At 35.9% G+C, this 19,309-nt stretch overlaps 1 protein-coding gene across 2 annotated transcripts in view; it reads left to right on the plus strand.

Moving 5' to 3' along the window:
* STXBP3 (syntaxin binding protein 3) overlaps window positions 1-19,309 on the plus strand; it is a 63,186-nt gene that overhangs the window by 35,099 nt on the left and 8,778 nt on the right. For both annotated transcript variants that reach the window (XM_059375608.1, XM_059375607.1), the window contains exons 9-17: window positions 594-718; window positions 3,677-3,772; window positions 3,907-3,964; window positions 8,948-9,013; window positions 9,787-9,867; window positions 11,957-12,095; window positions 12,385-12,491; window positions 13,235-13,327; window positions 15,022-15,107. In XM_059375608.1, the coding sequence (XP_059231591.1) occupies window positions 594-718; window positions 3,677-3,772; window positions 3,907-3,964; window positions 8,948-9,013; window positions 9,787-9,867; window positions 11,957-12,095; window positions 12,385-12,491; window positions 13,235-13,327; window positions 15,022-15,107 (851 nt within the window). The remainder of the gene's footprint in view (window positions 1-593; window positions 719-3,676; window positions 3,773-3,906; window positions 3,965-8,947; window positions 9,014-9,786; window positions 9,868-11,956; window positions 12,096-12,384; window positions 12,492-13,234; window positions 13,328-15,021; window positions 15,108-19,309) is intronic.

The following is a 19,309-nucleotide window of genomic DNA, read 5'->3' on the forward strand; positions in this document are numbered from 1 at the left end:
TTGATTTGCCATCTTCGTTGGCATCAGTATAGTCTTTTTAATAGTATAACAGTTAAGAGCACAGGCATGGAGTGAAACTGACCTGGATTGGAATCTCCATTCTGCCACTTACTAGCTGTGTAATTTGGGCAAGTTACTGAATTTTAAGCTTAATACCCTCATCAAATGCAGATAATAATACTGCCTCACAGGGTTGCTATGATAATTTAATTACTTATTTTTTGCTTAGCACATGTGCTTAGATTCTTAGTAGTAACTGCTGTTCATAATTTCTATCAGTTTTAGTTTATGGAGCTGAATTCCTAAGAAAATGAATTTTAGTGCAGGGCAAATGTTACTTTTTTAAAAATGAGTTTTCACAATATTGTTTTATTGTATATAGCCCCTTAATCTAATTATGAAAGCTTTTGTTTTTGTAGTCTTGTTTTTTCCCCTTACTGTGCCACTCCGATTTTTCCATTTTAATAGAACTTCACATTCTTAAGAATGAGACAGAACTTAGGAAAAGTTTGCTTTTGTTTTCTGAGATATTAACAAGGTGTTCACACAAAGAAATTGAAGTTTCTGAAGATAATTTTATCTTGTTATTCCAGGGTAAAACTCATTCCCAGCTCATAATAATTGATCGTGGCTTTGATCCTGTGTCCACTGTCCTGCATGAACTGACCTTTCAGGCAATGGCATATGATCTACTGCCAATTGAGAATGATACATACAAGCAAGTATAACTTGAAGGGCATATAAAGGGCATATACAAACAGGATATATAGGATTTGAGCATTTAATGATTCATTTAGGCACCAGAAATCTAAAGCCCCTGTAACTTTGATATTCAGAAACTTTATCATTCTCTTACCCTGTAATCAGAACGTATTAAAAATATCTGGACCTTGTAAGTTAATGGGTAATTTGACTGCTTTGAAGCTTTTTTGGTGTAGTTGCTTCCTTAACTATGTGTATAACAAAGCTACATTTAAACAAGTAGAATTTGGACTTTTTGCTTATGTTCAGAGTAAATACCAGGCCAACTACTATATATTTATTGAAGTGGAAATCATATTCAAACTTTTTAGGCCATAATTATTCCAGATCACATACAAAAAAGGTTCTGTGTGTATGACTTGTCAATATAATGTATTTAAGAAGATTAGAAGACTAGAAAACTGAATAGGTTTACTATTGAGAATAGGCATAATGTTACTAATTTGGTACCTGTTAACTCTGGTATAAGCATATTTACTTTAAAAGTAATGCCAAATAGAAAGCTAAATGAAAAGTGATGTAGCTTTTCTATCAGGGAACTATTTTACTGTATTATTGTGAATCATTATGAGGGTATACAGGTGTACATATATGTTTATATTTACATTTTGATATCATAATCTCTAAGTACAAATTGGCATTTTTCATCTACGATTTACTGTTTAAGCACAGTGGTAAAAAGGAAACTTAGTTTTCTGAAATTTTATGTTCAAATTAACTTAGTGATTTTAATTAAAAAATCTTTTTTCTACTGTATGTATTGTATTTATGTATTTTCTATTGTATGTTTATTTGCATTCTGGTCAAATCCTGGCTTCTGAATTTTTCTCTGTAATTTATATTAATGACTAGTGACATGGAGAAATCAGTATTACAGTTTTTCTAATACAAAAATAGTTTCAAGCAGTTTATTCAGAATTTTCAGAAGAGATACTGTTTACCTGTCTTGTCCTTTAGGTTTCTAAACCTGCATTGCTCAAGAGATTTAGAAAAGTATTGAACTAGAAAAGAAAAAAAAATTAAACTGATGGACACTTAATAAGTCTCTCCCTTACTCTTAAAAAAATTAAACCTTGCTTTCCTTGCCAGCAAACCTAGGGAAATAATATTTTTTTTCTTTTTAAGTAGAATCCATGCCCATTACAGAGCCATTGCAATGAGGGGCTTAAAGGGAGATTAATATTTTATTTGATTACTTAATTTTGGGAGGGAGGGGCAAAAAGAGGGAGAGAATCTTAAACAGGCTCCACATCCAGCACGGCCCCCAAGATGGGACGTGATCTGACCTGAACCAAAATCAAGAATTTTGGACATTTTAATGGACTGAGCCATCCAGGTGCCCTGAGAGATAAATATATATATATATATATTTTTTTTTTTTTAAAGATTTTATTTATTTATTTGACAAACAGAGATCACAAGTAGGCAGAGAAAACAGGCAGAAAGAGAGGAGGAAGCAGGCTCCCTGCTGAGCAGAGAGCCTGATGCAAAGATGCGGGGCTTGATCCCATGACCCTGGGATCTTGACCTGAGTTGAAGGCAGATACTTTAATGACTAAGCCACCCAGGCACACCCAGAGAGATAAATATTTTGTCCACACTGGGTGTGGAGCCTGCTTAAGGGAAAGGCTTTAAACAAAAAAGCAATAATCCCTATTATGAATCAGAGAAATCCAGAGATAAGACTAAAATGGAAGATTGAACTCCCTATGGTTTGTGCTCTATTACAGTTGCTAATGGAAATAGTACAATGCAGGAAATTCTAAGTATCCATATTCCATTTTTTATCTTGATGATCTCTTTAAATGTAGTCTTAAAATGGGGTTGTCTTTTTTAAGTATTGTTAGGCTTGCTGCCCTAATCTTTGTTTATAAATCAAAGGTTAAAGATGTTGTGTAAGTACAGTGGCATTTTAAATGGCAAATGGGCTGCTTCTGTCCTTAGTTTGTTCTGTTTAAGCACAATCATTGTACCTTTGGGTATCTGCACTTAAGACTGCATATGTAAATGGTTTTATAGGTGGGGCCTGTAATTTGGGGAGTTACAGAAGTGATTGTATTCATACAGTAGAAATCTACATTTAGAGCTAATCTGATCTAGAGCTGGGAAAGTTTAAAGCTGTCCTTTCTAATCTTGGCTCAGGAGATTGACAGTTCCAAGGGTGATTGAATCTCCCTAGCTCTACAGATGAAAGGAGTCTCTGCATAAAAAGGGAAGAGAGAAATAACATATGGGGAGGCAGGAAGCCCATTTTGAGTAATTTCATGAACCCCTTGAATTGCTTACTTCAATAGTACTCATTAAAGCAATCACAGTTTTTTATCACTACATTAGTTTTCTCTCATTTCCTTTCCCATTCTTCAAAGGAGGTGTGGTTATAGGATTAGAGAAGAATATAGAAACAGATGATACATGTTTATGAATTTACTTACTTGGATACATGTTTATGAAAATGTTAACTTTGCAACACCTTCAGTATTTAATAGCCTACATTTGGAGGTGACATTTCTGTTCTTTTCTTAATGCATATTTGATAGTTGCACTGATGGTTATAAACACATTGAAATAGTATTTGAAGCAATTAGAAGATATTAATACAAATTTAGTCTTGTTCTTAGAGTTGATTGTAGAATGTTGGATATTTGTTTCATAAAACAACATTTTGCTGAGCTAAACTCTAACATTTGAAAGCAAAAATGTCTTGGTAGACATAGCACTTTGATTTCTAATGTAAGAATAGCAAGCAATATGCCTTAGTTTTGAGTAGGTATTCACTGTCATCCTAAAATACAGGATTGAATGTGTCTATTGTTCGATTTCTTGAGCTCTGTCTTAAAATTATTGTTTGTAAAAATGTTTCTTCCACTTTTGGTGGGGGATAATCCAAAAGATTTATATTTCTGTCTACTTGTAGATACAAAACAGATGGGAAAGAAAAGGAGGCAATCCTTGAAGAAGATGATGACCTCTGGGTCAGAATTCGACATCGGCATATTGCAGTTGTGTTAGAGTATGTGAACCCATTTTAATTTTTATTCCATATTTTTTAGGCACTAAGTTCATGAAAGTGTATTTTATAATCTTAGAATTTTTCTGTAAAGAGTAACACCTTAGAAGTCTAAAGAATTTTCTCAAATTTGACAGGGAAATTCCCAAACTAATGAAGGAAATTTCATCAACAAAAAAAGCAACAGAAGGAAAGGTAAGACTTTTATTTAACATTCAAAAATAATGATGGTGAATTTTAAAATGTGTTTAAAATTTTTTTTTTTTTTAAGATTTTATTTATTTATTTGACAGACAGAGATCACAAGTAGGCAGAGAGGCAGGCAGAGACAGAGAGAGAGAGAGGGAAGCAGGCTTCCTGCGGAGCAGGGAGCCCGATGGGGGCTCGATCCCAGGACCCTGAGATCATGACCCGAGCCGAAGGCAGCAGCCCAAACCACTGAGCCACCCAGGCGCCCCTGTGTTTAAAATTTTTATTTTATCTTTTTAATTTTCCATTTTGGGAAATTTCTAGTATATACAAAAGTAGAGAAAACAAAGTCCCATGTGCCCAATATCAGTCTCAAGCGACATTTTGTCTGTCTTGCTTCATTGAGTTTATTTATTTTTTTTATTTTAAAGATTTTATTTATTTGGCAGACCAAGATCACAAGTAGGCAGAGAGGCAGGCAGAGAGAGGAGGAAGCAGACCCCCCACTGAGCAGAGAGCCTGATGTGGGACTCAATCCCAGGACCCCAGGATCATGACCTGAGCCAAAAGCAGAGGCTTTAACCACTGAGCCACTCAGGTGCCCCGAGTTAATTTTTAAAAAGCCATTTAGGCAATTTCATCAGTGCATTTTTGCTAGATTTTTAAATTTTGAGGTGTAATTTACCTGAGTGCATAAATCTTAAGTGTATACTAAGTAACTTTTTACATATACATATATATGTATATATCTTAAGTGTATACTTAAATCTTAAATCTTATACTTAAATCTTAAGTGTATACTAAGTAACTTTTTACATATACATACATATATATCTTAAGTGTATACTTAAATCTTATACTTAAATCTTAAATCTTATACTTAAATCTTAAGTGTATACTAAGTAACTTTTTACATATACATATATATGTATATATATGTGTGTGTATATATTTATGTATATATGTATGTACTTATGTATATATATGTATATACATACATATATATATTTGGAACTACCACCTTAATCAAGGTAGAGAACATTTCCATCATTCCAAAAGATTATGCAATAATATCATCTATGAATAAAAATATTTAGCCTGATCCTTTCCAATCTTTATATATTTTAAAACAGTTTACTTAGTGGTTAATATCTCCTAGCTCTGTAATGTACAACAGAATTGATTGTAGAGGATATCCTTGTCTGATTATAGAGGATATCTTTGTCTTATTCCCAGCCTTAGAAGAAACATGTTTGATATTTTACCATTGAGTGTTATGTTATTTTAGGTTATTTTAGATATATCCTTTTTTTCCTTTTTTCTTTTCTTTCTTTTTTTTTTAAGAGAGAGAACAGTTGGGTGGGGCAGGCAGAGGGCAAGGGAGAGAGAGAATCCCAAGTAGGCTCCACACCCAGAGTGGAGACCAGTATGGGGCTCCATCACACCACCCTGAGATCATGATACAAGCCAAAATCAAGAGTTGGGCACTCAATTGACTAAGCCACCCAGGCACCCCTTGATAAATCCTTTATCAAGTTTATCCCTTCTGTTCTTAATTGGCAAAACAGGTTGTTGTTGCGGTTTTTCTGATTAGAATGGGGTTGGATTTCGTCGAATGCATCTGTTGAAATTATTTTTTTTCTCCTTTTTTCTGTAAATGTGATAACAAAGCAGTCGTGCATTCCTGGAATAAGTTGCACTGGTCTTAATGCATTATCCTTTTCCTTTGTCACTGAATCTGTTTGCTAATATTTTGCTTAGGATATTTGATTCCAGGTTTATGAAAACTATTTCTCTGTAACATTCCTTTTTTTTTTTTCTTTTTTAAGATTTTATTTGTTTGTTTGTTTAGAGGCCTGTGCATGCAGGGGAGGGGCAGAAGGAAAGGACGAGAGAATCTCAAGCAGACTCTGTGCTGAGCTCAAGGAGCCCAACTTGGGGCTTGATCTCATGACCTTGAGATAATGAGCTGAGCCAAAATCAAGGGTCAGACGTTCAACCAGCTGAGCCACCCTAGCGCCTCAAAATGTATCATTATTGTAGTCTACCTTAAAGTATACTTTTGCATCTCCTGAATAATTTAAGAACCTTATAACAGTTTAGCTGCATTTACCCCCTTCCTCTTTTGTGCTAATGTTGTTAGATATTTTACTCAGCATCTATTAATAAACTTAAGATGTTATTTTTGGGGACACCTGGATGGCTCAGTTACTGAACTTTTTTTTTTTTTTTTTTAAAGATTTTATTTATTTGTCAGAGAGAGAGTGAGCGAGAGCGAGCATAGGCAGACAGAGTGGAAGGCAGAGTCAGAGGGAGAAGCAGGCTCCCTGCGGAGCAAGGAGCCCGATGTGGGACTCAATCCTAGGACGCTAGGATCATGACCTGAGCCAAAGGCAGCCGCTCAACCAACTGAACTTTTTTTTTTCAGGCTGCTGGCAATTATGATAAATCCACAATAAAACATTCAGGTTTTGTGTAAACAGATGTTTTCATTCACTTGGGTAAAGAATTAAGAGTGGGACTGCTGAGGGGCACTTCAGTGGCTCAGGCCATTAAGCGTCTGCTTTCAGCTCAGATCATAATCATGGGACCCTGGGATCGAGCCCTACATTGGGCTCCCTGCTTGGCAAGGAGCCTGCTTCTTTCTCTACCTCTTCCCTTTGCTTATGCTCTCTCTCTTGCTCAAATAAATAGATAAAATCTTTGGGGGAAAAAAGTGGGATTGCTGGGTCATATAGTAAATGTATGGTTAACTTTATAAGAAAATTCCATACCGTTGTGGCTATGCCATTTTACAGTCCTGCTGGCAATGTAGGAGAGTCACTGTATTTTTAATTTCTTATATTGCATTTAGTTCTAAGACATTCATTGCATTTTTAAAATAAATTCTAGTTTTCTGTTGAAATACTGTATCTTTAATCTGTTTAGTCCATCTTTTCCTGTTTTCTTTAACATAAATATGTTATTTTTTAATTTCTTTTCTGTTAACTCCCAACATCTGGATGGTCTTGGGTCAACCTCTTATTTTTTAACTCCAGTATAGTTTGACATACAGTGTTATGTTTCAGGTATACAGTATAGTGATTCAGTAATTCCATACATTACTCAGTGTTCATCATGATAAGTACACTCTTAATCTCTCTTACCTATTTTACCCATCCCCCTACCTACCTCCCCATGGTAAGCATCTGTGTGTTCTCTCTAGTTAAGAGTCTGCTTTTTGGTTCATCTCTTTTATTCTTTGTTCATCTGTTTTATTTCTTAGATTCCATGTGAATTAAATCATGGTATTTTTCTTTTTCTGACTGACTTATCTCACTAGCATAATACATTCCAGCTCCATCCATGTTGTTTCAAATGGCAAGATGGTTTTTTTAATGTCCAAATAATATTCTGTTGTATATGTATACCATATCTTCTTTGTCTTGGGTCTGCATTTATTGACTATTTTATCACTTTGGTATTGATCACTTTTTTTAAGATTTTATTTGTTTGACACAAAAATTTGTTTGAGAGAGACACAGTGAGGGAGGGAATACAAGTAGGGGGAGTGGAATAGGGAGAATCAGGCTTCCCGCTGAGCAAGGAGCCTGATGCAGGGCTTGATCCCAGGACCCTGGGATCATGACCTGAGCTGAAGGCAGATGCTTAATGACTGAGCCACCTAGGTGCCCCTCACTTTTTTCTGTCTTACATGATCAGTAATATTTTAGCATACTTGCAGAGACTCTAAATGATGTTCTCTCTGCAAAGACTATTGATTTCTGTTCTGGCAGCCATTTAATTTGCTCATAAATAACCTTAATTCTGTTGAGACATCATGCCAGGTGCTGTTAGGGTGAGTGTATTTCCTTTTGTACTTAGCTCAAAGACAGTCCTAGTACTGCACATCTGGGATGTTCACTTGGCACTCTTCTTTGAATCAGAGAATACCAGTATTTTCTTGGCATTAAGATCCCTCTGAAATCCCTGTCTAGCATTTAGCGTCCCGGCAGTTGTTCTGTCTGTGCTAGGCCTTTAAGAGTTTTGCCCTTTACACACGCAGCTTAGCATTTGGCTAGGGCTCCAAAGGCAATGCCTCTTTGAGTTACATCTTCAAGTTATGTTGTGACTGACTCTTTCCCTCTAGCACCTTGCCTCCCAGACCCTTCCTCACTAGCCGCAAACTCTTATCTCTGTCTAGAGAGACTAGTGCTTTTTACTTGATCTCTCTATCCTTTTACCACTTTTAGAAAGTGTCCCAGGGAAAAGCCAGGATGAGTGCTAGAATCACCTGGGCTTTCTTTTGCTTAAGTATCTTAACTGTGAGCTCTTTTTCTTATCCATTGCCTGAGAGTTGTTGTCTTATTTATTTTGTCCAATTCTATTTTTATTTATGGGGAGAGAATAATTTTGATATCAGCTACTTTATTGTGACTGAAACTGAAAGTCTCTTGAATGTGTTTTTTTTAACTTGCCAGATATTTAGAAAATTAGCAATATAACTGCAAGATTTAAAAATTGTTATACGGAGGGGTTCCTGGGTGACACAGTCAGTTAAGCATGTGATTCTTTGTTTCAGCTCAGGTCGAGATCTCAGGCTTATGAGATTGAGCTCCACTTTGGACTCCACACTCAGCATGGAATTTACTTAAGACCCTCCCTCTCCCTCTGCCCCTCCTCTCTGGGCATGCGCTTGCCTTCTCTCTCTCTCTCTCTAAAATAAATTAATTAATTAAATCTTAAAAAAAAAAGAAAAAGAAAAAGAAACCTTGAGGGTTTTGAAGGGGCGGGGGGTGGGAGGTTGGGGGAACCAGGTGGTGGGTATTAGGGAGGGCATGTATTGCATGGAACACTGGCTGTGGTGCTAAAACAATGAATACTGTTAGGCTGAAAAGAAATAATTAAAAAAAAAAGAAGAAGAAGAAAAAGAAATAAGAAAATATAAAAATTGTTATAGAATAACTGAATTATAAGTTTGCTTTAAAAATGTTTGACTTCTTTTTCTAGACATCGCTTAGTGCTCTTACCCAACTGATGAAAAAGATGCCTCATTTCCGTAAACAGATTACAAAGGTAAGCAATATTGTGTATGAGATACTTTACCATTTTTAGTTTATTAGTCTGTCCACTTCTATAGTCAGGTTTAATAGTGGGTGTCATGGAATACTTGGTGTTAGTTATACTCTAAAATTTTACTCTAGGTCTGAGAAATTTTCCAAATATCTAAGCTTCTCAGTAGTGTTCTTTGTATGTAATCTATACTCATCCAAATCCAGCTTCAGATTTTTGTCTTTGTCTTCAATAGCCAGACAGAGAATTTTGTATTTATCAACTTAAGAAAATGCAACATTATATTAACCAGCAGTTGTTGTTCTACTTGGTTCTTTCAGAGTTATGTATTAGTAGGTAGGAGCAGTTAAGCCATGTTGGCAGGTAAACTATTCTTTTTGCTGTATCAGTCTTTCCTGTGAGTCATTATAAGTCATTTTTTATCATACAGCACCCTAATCAAGGACCAACAATGTAATTTCAAAAACATTTTTCTGCTGGGCTTTCAGGACTTAGCTTTTTTTCCCCTCATTTTTCCTTCATTTTCAACACTCTTAAACACATATTCATATTTTTGCTCTCTGTTGATTAGCCCCTGTGGACCATATTAATTCTCACTTAATTCTTACTTTTTCTTCTTTCTTGGGCTATTTTACTTGTTTTTCATGGTACCTCCTTTTTGCCTCAGCCCATAATTTCTTTCAGGCCTATCTCAAAAGTTTAATATCACTTGCACAAAAAGGAATTAAACTACTTTAAGCAATTGAATTCTTTTGTTTTGTTTTTTTTTTTTTCAGCAAGTTGTCCATCTTAACTTAGCAGAAGATTGCATGAGTAAATTCAAACCTAATATAGAAAAGCTCTGCAAAAGTGAACAGGTATGTACAGAGTAAGAAATAACCTATGTCATCATAAATTTCCGGATTGAACTTTGTAAGGTGTTCTAAATTGCAGAATCTCTCTTAGAAGGGGGATCAATTAGGCAGTATTTAAATACATAATTTCCAGAGCAGCTGAGTGGCTCAGTCAGTTAAGCATCTGACTCCTGATCTTAGTCAGGTCTTGATCTCTACAGGGTTGAGTTCAAGCCCCATGTAAGGCTCCACACTGAGCATGGAGCCTACTTAAGAAATAAAAATAAAGGGGTGCTTGGGTGGCTCAGTCGGTTAAGCATCTGCCTTGGCTCAGGTTAGGTTCCCAGGATCATGGGATCAGGTCCCACGTGCGGCTTCCTGCTCAGCAACGAACCGGCTTTTCTCTTTCCCTCTGCTATTCCCCCTGCTGGTATTCTCTCGCCTCCTCTCTCTCTGTCAAATAAATAAATAAAATCTTTAAAAACAAACAAAAAAATAAATAAAAAGAAATACATCACTCCCCACCAGCATTTTCAGGTAGCTATAAGTAGTATCAGAGTAAGTAGTCCCTCCTAATCTGTGATTGTGCATTTCTGGTTAAATGTCATAATTTTAGGGTTTGGAACATTATTTCAGAATACCTCTGATTGTCAGGCCTTTCTGAGTAGGGACAACATTTAATGCAGCACTTTGCAGTGTACTGCATTGGCGCATTTTACTTGTTTTAGAACCCCCCCCCCACCATAATGTAAAAAATGTTTAGACCAGTGCTAAGAGAACTAGAATGCAAGCCCTATGTAATTTTATTTATTTATTTATTTATTTTGAGACAGAGAGAGCATGAGCAGGGGAAGGGTAGAGGGGGAGGGAGAGAGAATCTTAAACTATAGGGACTCAATCCCATGACCCTGAGACTAGGACCTGAGCCTAAATCAAGAGTCTGAAGCTTAACCAACTGAGCCACCTAGGCACCCCAAGCCATATGTAATTTTAAATATTGTAGTATAGTTGACTCTTGAACGAAGATCAGAGGTACTGACCCCCCACAGTAAAATATCCATGTATAACTTTTGTCCCCCCAAACCTTGACTCCCCCCACACTAATAATGTTCTGTTGACCAGAAGCCCTCCTGATAAGCAGTTAACAAATATTTTGTATGTTATATGTATTATATACTATATTCTTATAGTAATGTAAGCTAGAGAAAATGAAATGTTTCTTTAAAAATCATAAGGAAGAGAAAATACATTTAAAGTTCTGTGCTTTATCTATTGAAAAACCCATGTATAAATGGATCTACACACTTCAAATCTTTGCTATTTAAGGGTCAATTATAGTCACATCAAAAGGCAAAAAGAAACAAAGGTAGTTAATTTTAATAATCTATTTGACTTAACCTAATGCTTTTGAAATCTTATTTCAACATGTAATCAATATAAAAATTATTAGCAAAATAATTTACATTCCTTTTTTACACATCAGGTCTTCAAGAATCTTGGCGTTTTCACTTACAAGCACATCTTAATTCAGGCTAGCCATGTTTCAAGTGCTCATTAACCATATGTAGCTCAGGGCTACCATATTAGCATAGGTTTAGATTAATTAGTTTCTCTCTGAATTATTTTTTTACTTTTTATATTTTGTAGAATTTGTAGTTTACCAGTGATGCCTACATTGGAAGTATCATCAATGTTACTTTAAGATGTGGCAAGATTTGGGGCACCTGGGTGGCTCAGTGGGTTAGGCCGCTGCCTTCAGCTCAGGTCATGATCTCGGGGTCCTGGAATCGAGTCCTGCATCGGGCTCTCTGCTCAGCGGGGAGCCTGCTTCCTCCTCTCTCTCTGCCTGCCTCTCTGCCTACTTGTGATCTCTCTCTGTCAAATAAATAAATTAAAAAAAAAAAAAAAGATGTGGCAAGATTTAAGATATCTTTTTAAAGATTTTATTTTTAAGTAATCTCTACACCCAATGTGGGGCTTGAACTTACAACCCTGAGATCAAGAGATCATGCTGTACTGACTGACTGAGCCAGGAGCCCCTGGATTTAAGATATTTTTAACTGAAAAGTGAATTTGGATTATAGGTCACTGACTATATTTAATTGTCATTAAGGACCTGGCACTTGGAACTGATGCAGAAGGACAGAAGGTGAAAGATTCTATGCGAGTACTTCTTCCAGTTCTTCTCAACAAAAGTCATGATAATTATGATAAAATAAGAGCGATTCTACTTTACATCTTCAGTATTAATGGTAATAGAGACTTTATTTCATCAATATACTAAAATACTCAGCTCTAAAATCCCTTTATAATAAGTAATTTACTATTGATCATAAGAGAGTCTTAGAAAATTCAAAAGTAGTAGCTGACATTGGGTAAGGTAAAATATAAGGAAAAATAGGAAATTGGGAGAAGACCAAAGGGTATATAATTTAATGTTTGCTTTTTCTTTAATAAGCTTTATATTCATGGGTACCACCTGAAACCTAGACATGATTGTGGTAACAGTTATGTGACTGTACACTCGTATTTTTATCTAAGGAACCACGGAAGAAAATTTGGACAGGTTGATCCAGAATGTCAGAATAGAAAATGAGAGTGACATGATCCGTAACTGGAGTTACCTTGGTGTTCCCATCGTCCCCCCAGTAAGAAATCTCACATTCAGTATATATTCATATCGGTACATATGTGGTTGTTTGCATTAAAAATGTTTTCTTATATGGGAATCCACATAGTCTTCTTAATTTCACTCTATAAATTCGGTAAGTAAAAAATTTTAAATTTTGTTTTCTTTTCCATATGTGAGTATTTGGAAAAATACATTTTTCTAGTAAATTTATATCTTATGTCTTCTGTTACAATTTGCTCTTTTGCTTTTTTCTGATTCCCTTTATAGCAAATTTTGAAAGAACTGTGTTTAGAATCTCTTTCCCATCAAGTTTTATAGAACTTTTGAGTAAATATATACTGTTACACATTTTTATCTTTAGAGCACAAAATATGGTGAATTTATGTGATTCCATCTATTCAGATTTTTTGAGCAAGCATTTCCACTCTTAGTTGTTTTTTCTCTTTTTAAGATTTTGTTTATTTATTTGAGATAGAGAGTGGTTGAGAGAGAGAGAGCATGAGCCAGGGGGCGGAGGGAGAGGAAGAAGCAGACTCCCCACTGAACAGGGAGTCCAGCATGGTGCTCAGTCCCAGGACCCTGAGATCATGATCTGAGCCAAAGGTAGACACTTAACTGACTAAGCCATGCAAGTGCCCCTCCACTATTAGTTTTTACTTGTATTTACTTTAATTTAAATACCTTTTTAAGAAAATGTAGTGAGAGAATATTACTAAATAAGATTAAAGGTTTTAAATTTTTTTCCTCTATTTGTCTTAGTCTCAACAAAACAAACCGTTAAGAAAGGATAGGTCTACAGAAGAAACTTTTCAACTCTCTCGATGGACACCTTTTATCAAAGATATTTTGGAGGTACAGTCCATTAAATTTTACTTATACCCTAATTGTGTTCTGTACAGTGTTCTTTACTTTTTGTATGTTTATCAGTCTGAGATATCTGTTAGTCAGGAATTTCTGCAGTACTGGGAGGGTTCACAAAAGAAGGCTGTATCTGGGGTCAAGAGAGGAAAAGAAATTTGAAAATTCTTTCCTTGAAGATCTCAAGTAAACTTACACACTGACTGACTCAAAATAAATAAAAGTAAGCATACATTACTATCTTGTGAAAAAAAACCTGTTTTAAATAACTATATGTAGCAGAAGTGTAAATAATTTATTTGAATGAAAGTTCAACAAAATAATATTTGCATATGACCACTGTTAGAAAGTGTTAGACTCCAGTATTCTTGGAAAAAGTATGTTATTAAACTGTAAATTGTAAACTGTAGTTTGCTATTCTATCCAACAGATGGGTTATGCCTTTAGTACTGTTTGCTTTTAGAAATATTCAATTATGGGAAATTAGAAAATGATTAGTAAAAGTGGTATTATGAGAATAAAATTATGACATTGGTTCTTCAATTATAATAATACAGTTTTATTTATTCCAGTTTTCCTTTGTCTTAAACCTGTTTACTTTGCTTTGGGAACTAAATGTGTGTAATTTAGGACTATGATTTTCCTGTTTTGCTTGGCTAATTTTATGTCATCCACACATTCTTAATAATAGATGAAAAGTTTAAAGAATCTAGATAAGAATCTAGAATCAACATAAGATTTTTTTTTCTCTTCCCATAACAAGGATGTAGCTAAGTAGTCTTTCTTGGATAGTACTTTTGAAATAAGAATTGACTTCCTGAACCCTGTACCGAAGATTTGCATGTTAATTTAAAAAAAAGAAAATCCAGTTTTGGCCCAGTGACATTCTCAGCCTTCAGGATTTCTCCTGAAACTTGATTTCTTCTTGCTTCTTACAATTTTAATGAAATATTCATGGACTACTGAGTACCTTGTGCTCATTCCTTATGCCCACTTACTAATAATACCTTTTACACTGCTGTGCTATAAAGCAGTGGTCGCCAAACTGTTTTAATCATGCATACTTAACCATAAAAATTGTGAACATGAGCTTGTACTGTCATTATTTGCAAACTATGTATTACTGTACTGGTGAAGCATAGTCTTTATATATAGCATGTCTTACACATATACGTATATCATAAAATGTAACTCTAAAGCAGAACATTTTTTTTTAATGGAAAGGAAAACTCTCTCATTCCATTGGATTGTTTTGATTACCCCTAGGTCAGGGATGCACAGCCTATTTTAGAGCCACTGCAAAGAAGGGCCAGGCCTGGACTCTCCAGTAGCCTAAGAGGTATGTCAGGACTAGGATGGTATTTAGAAACCCCTAGCACTCTAGAGATAAAAGGTTTTGATAAGGTCTCTGCAATCCTTTACACCAGTATGGAGACCCTGCAAATGAGGAAATGTAGACATTCACTTAATACTGGTTTAATAAGTAAGTAAAGGATTGCATTAATTTTTGAAGCAAGTAAAGTTTAATAAGTTTCAGAGAGAGGGCTAACCTTATTTTATTAAATATTTACATATCTTTAGGTTCCTTAATTGTAAACACAAGTTTTGAGTCTTACGCAAAATATACAAAATTTGAAAATCCTAGAATGTACGTTTTTTTAAATGGTGTTAATTCTTTTCTTCTCTAGGATGCCATTGATAATAGATTAGATTCAAAAGAATGGCCATATTGTTCCCAGTGTCCAGCAGTATGGAATGGCTCAGGAGCTGTAAGGTAAACCTATCAATGAAAGCCAGTGAAATTTTCATTATGATATTGCAGACTAACAACTGAAATGGTACCAAAGTAACTCTTACGTTGGCAACTCTTCTGGAAGCATAGTCACTAAAGAAGCAGTTTTTCTTTAACGGTAGCCTATTTTAAATGAGTCCAGGTAAGCAGTATGAAAATGTACTTTATCATTAAAAAAAAAAAATGAGTGCCCTACCTTATGCAGAAGTGTCATCTCCCAGCCCCTCCCTACTTTGCACAATACCAAGGCTTTGTCTCTTTTGTTCATTAAATAGGTAAACACCCAAGTCCCTTGTTTGCTAAGATTAGACTAACACTCCATAAGGCAGGCCAAGACTCAACTCAGTTTACCACTCTAGTTTTAGCTTCCTCTTTATTGCTTACCTTTGGAGATTTCTCTTATTTGTTTACTTTCAGCTGTGCTTCTAAAAAGAAGTTCACTCTTAAAAATGAAACAAGATGGTACCAGAGAGGGAGACAAACCATAAGAGACTCTTAAGCATAGAAAACAAACTGAGGATTGCTGGAGGGGAGAGGGGTGGAGGGATGGGTAACTGGATGATGGACATTGGGGAGGGTGTGTATTGTAATGAGCACTGGGTATTGTATAAGACTGATGAATCACAGACCTGTTAATTAATTGAATTTAAATTTTAAAAAATTTAAAAAATAAATAAAAAGTTCACTTTTACTTAACCAAAACTTCTATGTGCGTTCTAGAGTAAGATTTTCAGGATCTAGGACTTTAATTGTTATTTTTATATCTATCAAAATGTAAAACACTGGCACAACATATTATACCTGTATATGAAACTAAATAAATATAATCCCATTGTCCTAAAATTGCTGTTCAGAAATTTAAAAATTATTAGTCACATAATTGTTTTGAGCAGTATTATCTCTTTTTTGTTGTTGTTCTTAATCTATATCTCTTTGGAAAAAGAAATTTAAAAATGTATTTATATTAGAGAAAGAGTGTGTGGGTGTGCAAGAGTTGGGGTGGGGACAGAGGGAAAGAATCTTAGGCAGACTTCCCACCGAGCACAGAGCTGACCCAGGGCTTGATCTCACAATCCTGAGATCATGACCTGAGTCAAAATCAAAATTTGGATGCTCAACCAACTGAGCCACCCAGATGCCCTTGAAATAGTTTCTAAACCAAAATTGCACTTTTAATGTCTCTTTGAGTTGCTTTATATGGGAATCATGAGTGTATCTTATTCCTGTTTCATCTTTCAACACCAGTTACTGATTCTCTTTACTTTCTTCCTGTTGTTTACTCCCTCTTCATTCCTTAAGATGGCAGATGGAAATTATCTAGACAAGAGCATAATTTAAAGTTTACCATGGGATCCTACATTTCAGGGTCTTAGAGGTCCTCTAGAACATGGTTTCCAAAATGGCTAGCAAGATGATTTTAGGGAGATATTTATTTTTACCTAAAAAGGGGAGATATTAAGTTTTATTAATATATACCAGTATACATACATAATTTATAAACTAATATATATTTTTAATAGAAGTACATAAATTTTTATTTTGAAATACTTTTCACATAAAAGCTCAAAATTTTTACCAGTGGAATATGAGAACAAAAAAAGTGATTCCTGTGATCTCGAGCAGTGCTACCCTGTAGAGCTTTTTTGCAGTAATGGAAATGTCATATGAGTAGCCACATGGAGCTGTCAGCTACTTCATATGTGACTAGTGTGACTGTGTTTTTAATTTCACTTAATTTTAATTAATTTAATTTTAGTCTCATGTAGCTAGTGGCTACTGTATTGGACAGTGCTATAGAGCATCTGGGGGAGGAAATGATAGAAATATTAGCTCTTATTTATTGAGTGCTTCCCTTGTACCAGATTCCATGGTTCATGTATCCTCTGCATTATTTCATTTAATCCTAAAAACAACCCTTGAATATTAGAGAGAGGTTTAGCAACTTGCCAAAAGTCTTACTGAATTAGAAAGAAGCAGAATCAGAGTTGTAACCAGGTCTTTTTTTAACAGCTTTATTAAGATGTGATTGACTTAATAGCAGTATATGTTTAAGATCTACAACTTGGTGTTTTACTACATGTATGTTGTAAAATGACTACCACAAGCTAATTAATAATCCATCACCTCCACAGACTTACTATTTTCTTACATGTGTGTGTGATGAGAAGGCTTAATTTAATCATTTAAGATCTACCCTTTTAGCAGATTTCAAGCATACAATATAATTATTGTTAACTATAAGTCAACATGCAATACATTAGATCTCTGAAGTTTATTCATCATGCATAAGTGAAACTTTGTGTCCTTTGGCCGACGCCACCCCCTAAGTCCGCAACCAACATTCTGTTCTCTGCCTTGTGAATTTGACTGTTTCAGATTCCACATAGAAGTAAGGTCATGCAGTGTTTATCTTTCTGAGTCCAACATAATTTCACTTAACATAATGTCCTTCAGGTTCATCCAGGTTGTTGCATTTGGCAGAATTTCCTTCTTTTCTTAATTTTTTTTTTTTAAGATTTTATTTATTTGAGAGAGCATTCGACCATGAGCACAGGCTCCAGAAGGTGGAGAGGGAGAGGGAGAAGCAGGTTCCCCACTGAGCAGGAAGACTACCTCAGGGCTCAGTTACAGGACCCAGAGATCATGACCTGAGCCGAAAGCAGATGCTTAATTGAGCCACCTTGGCACCCCTTTCCTTCTTTTTTTTTAAAGGCTGAATAATATGGGGTGCCTGGGTGGCTTAGTGGATTAAAGCCTCTGCCTTCAGCTCAGGTCATGATCCCAGGGTGCTGGGATCGAGCCCCATGTCGGGCTCTCTGCTCAGCAGGGAGCATGCTTCCCCCGCTTCTCTCTCTGCCTGCCTCTCTGCCTACTACTTGTGATCTCTGTCAAATAAATAAAAAGAAAAAAATGTTAAAAAAAAAAAGGGCTAAATAATATTCCACTCCATATGTACGTTACATTTTCTTTATTCCTCTCTCCACCAATGGGTGTTTAATTGTTGTCCATGTCTTGGCTACTGTGAATAATGCTGCAGTGAACACAGGAGTGCAGACATGTCTTCAGTACCTCCTACCATCCTACCTCACTAAGTTCCAGCATCAGGTGTCCCAGTACCACATTGGCTCCAAATCTGTACCTATGCTTACCTCCCTGTACCTCTCGAAAACAGAACTGACACTCCTATTTCATATGAAGAAGTAAGAGAACTTGAGAAGTCTATGACTTTCGGAAGTTAAAAAATGGGAGTGGCACTGAAACAAGAGGATTTTTAAGACTTCAGAAAGTCAGACTTTTGGGGCACCTGGATGGCTCAGTCAGTTAAGCATCTGACTCTTGGTTTAGGCTCAGTTCATGGTCTCAGAGTCCTGGGATCAAGCCCCACGTTGGGCTTTGTGCTCAGTGGGGAGTCTGCTTGAGTTTTCTTTCTCTTCCTCCCTCTGCTCCTCCCCCGCTACAGTTGTTCTCTCTCTCTCTCAAATAAATAAATCTTTTTTTTTTTTTTTTTTTTTTTTTAAAGGTAAGTCCTAAGGGCGCCTGGGTGGCTCAGTGGGTTAAGCCTCTGCCTTCAGCTTGGGTCGTGGTCTCGGGCTCCTGGGATCGGGACCCGCATCGAGCTTGCTTCCCTCTCTCTCTGCCTATTTGTGATCTCCCTCTCTCTCTCTGTTGAATGAATAAATAAAATCTTAAAAAAAAAAAAAAAAAAAAGGCAAGTCCTAGACATTTTAGGTATATAGTGTGTCAGCTCTGTTTTGTGGGTAAAAATCCTGAACTAAGTTATATGTGATATGCCCAAACTCTATTAGGTCAGACTTAAACTTGAAGTGGGGCTGTCCTACCTAAGCTGTCTTGGTTCTCCAGTCATACCATAGTTAATTCATTTCCATAAAATCAGGGTAATTGGTGCCAAATTTGAGTTTGCTTGAGTTGGGCTTTTTAAAAATTCTCAAGTGGGTGCCTGGGTGGCTCAGTGGGTTAAAGCCTCTGCCTTCGGCTCAGGTCATGATCTCAGGGTCCTGAGATTGAGCCCCACAGTGGGCTCTCCGCTCAGTGGGGAGCCTGCTTCCCCCTCTCTCTCTGCCTGCCTCTCTGCCTACTTACGATCTCTGTCAAATAAATAAATAAAAATAAAATAAAAATAAGCACTATGGCTTTGGAGATGTTTTTAACATGTTTTAACATGT

The sequence above is a fragment of the Mustela nigripes genome, chromosome 14 (assembly GCF_022355385.1).
Source record: "Mustela nigripes isolate SB6536 chromosome 14, MUSNIG.SB6536, whole genome shotgun sequence".
NCBI classification, from domain to species: domain Eukaryota; kingdom Metazoa; phylum Chordata; class Mammalia; order Carnivora; family Mustelidae; genus Mustela; species Mustela nigripes.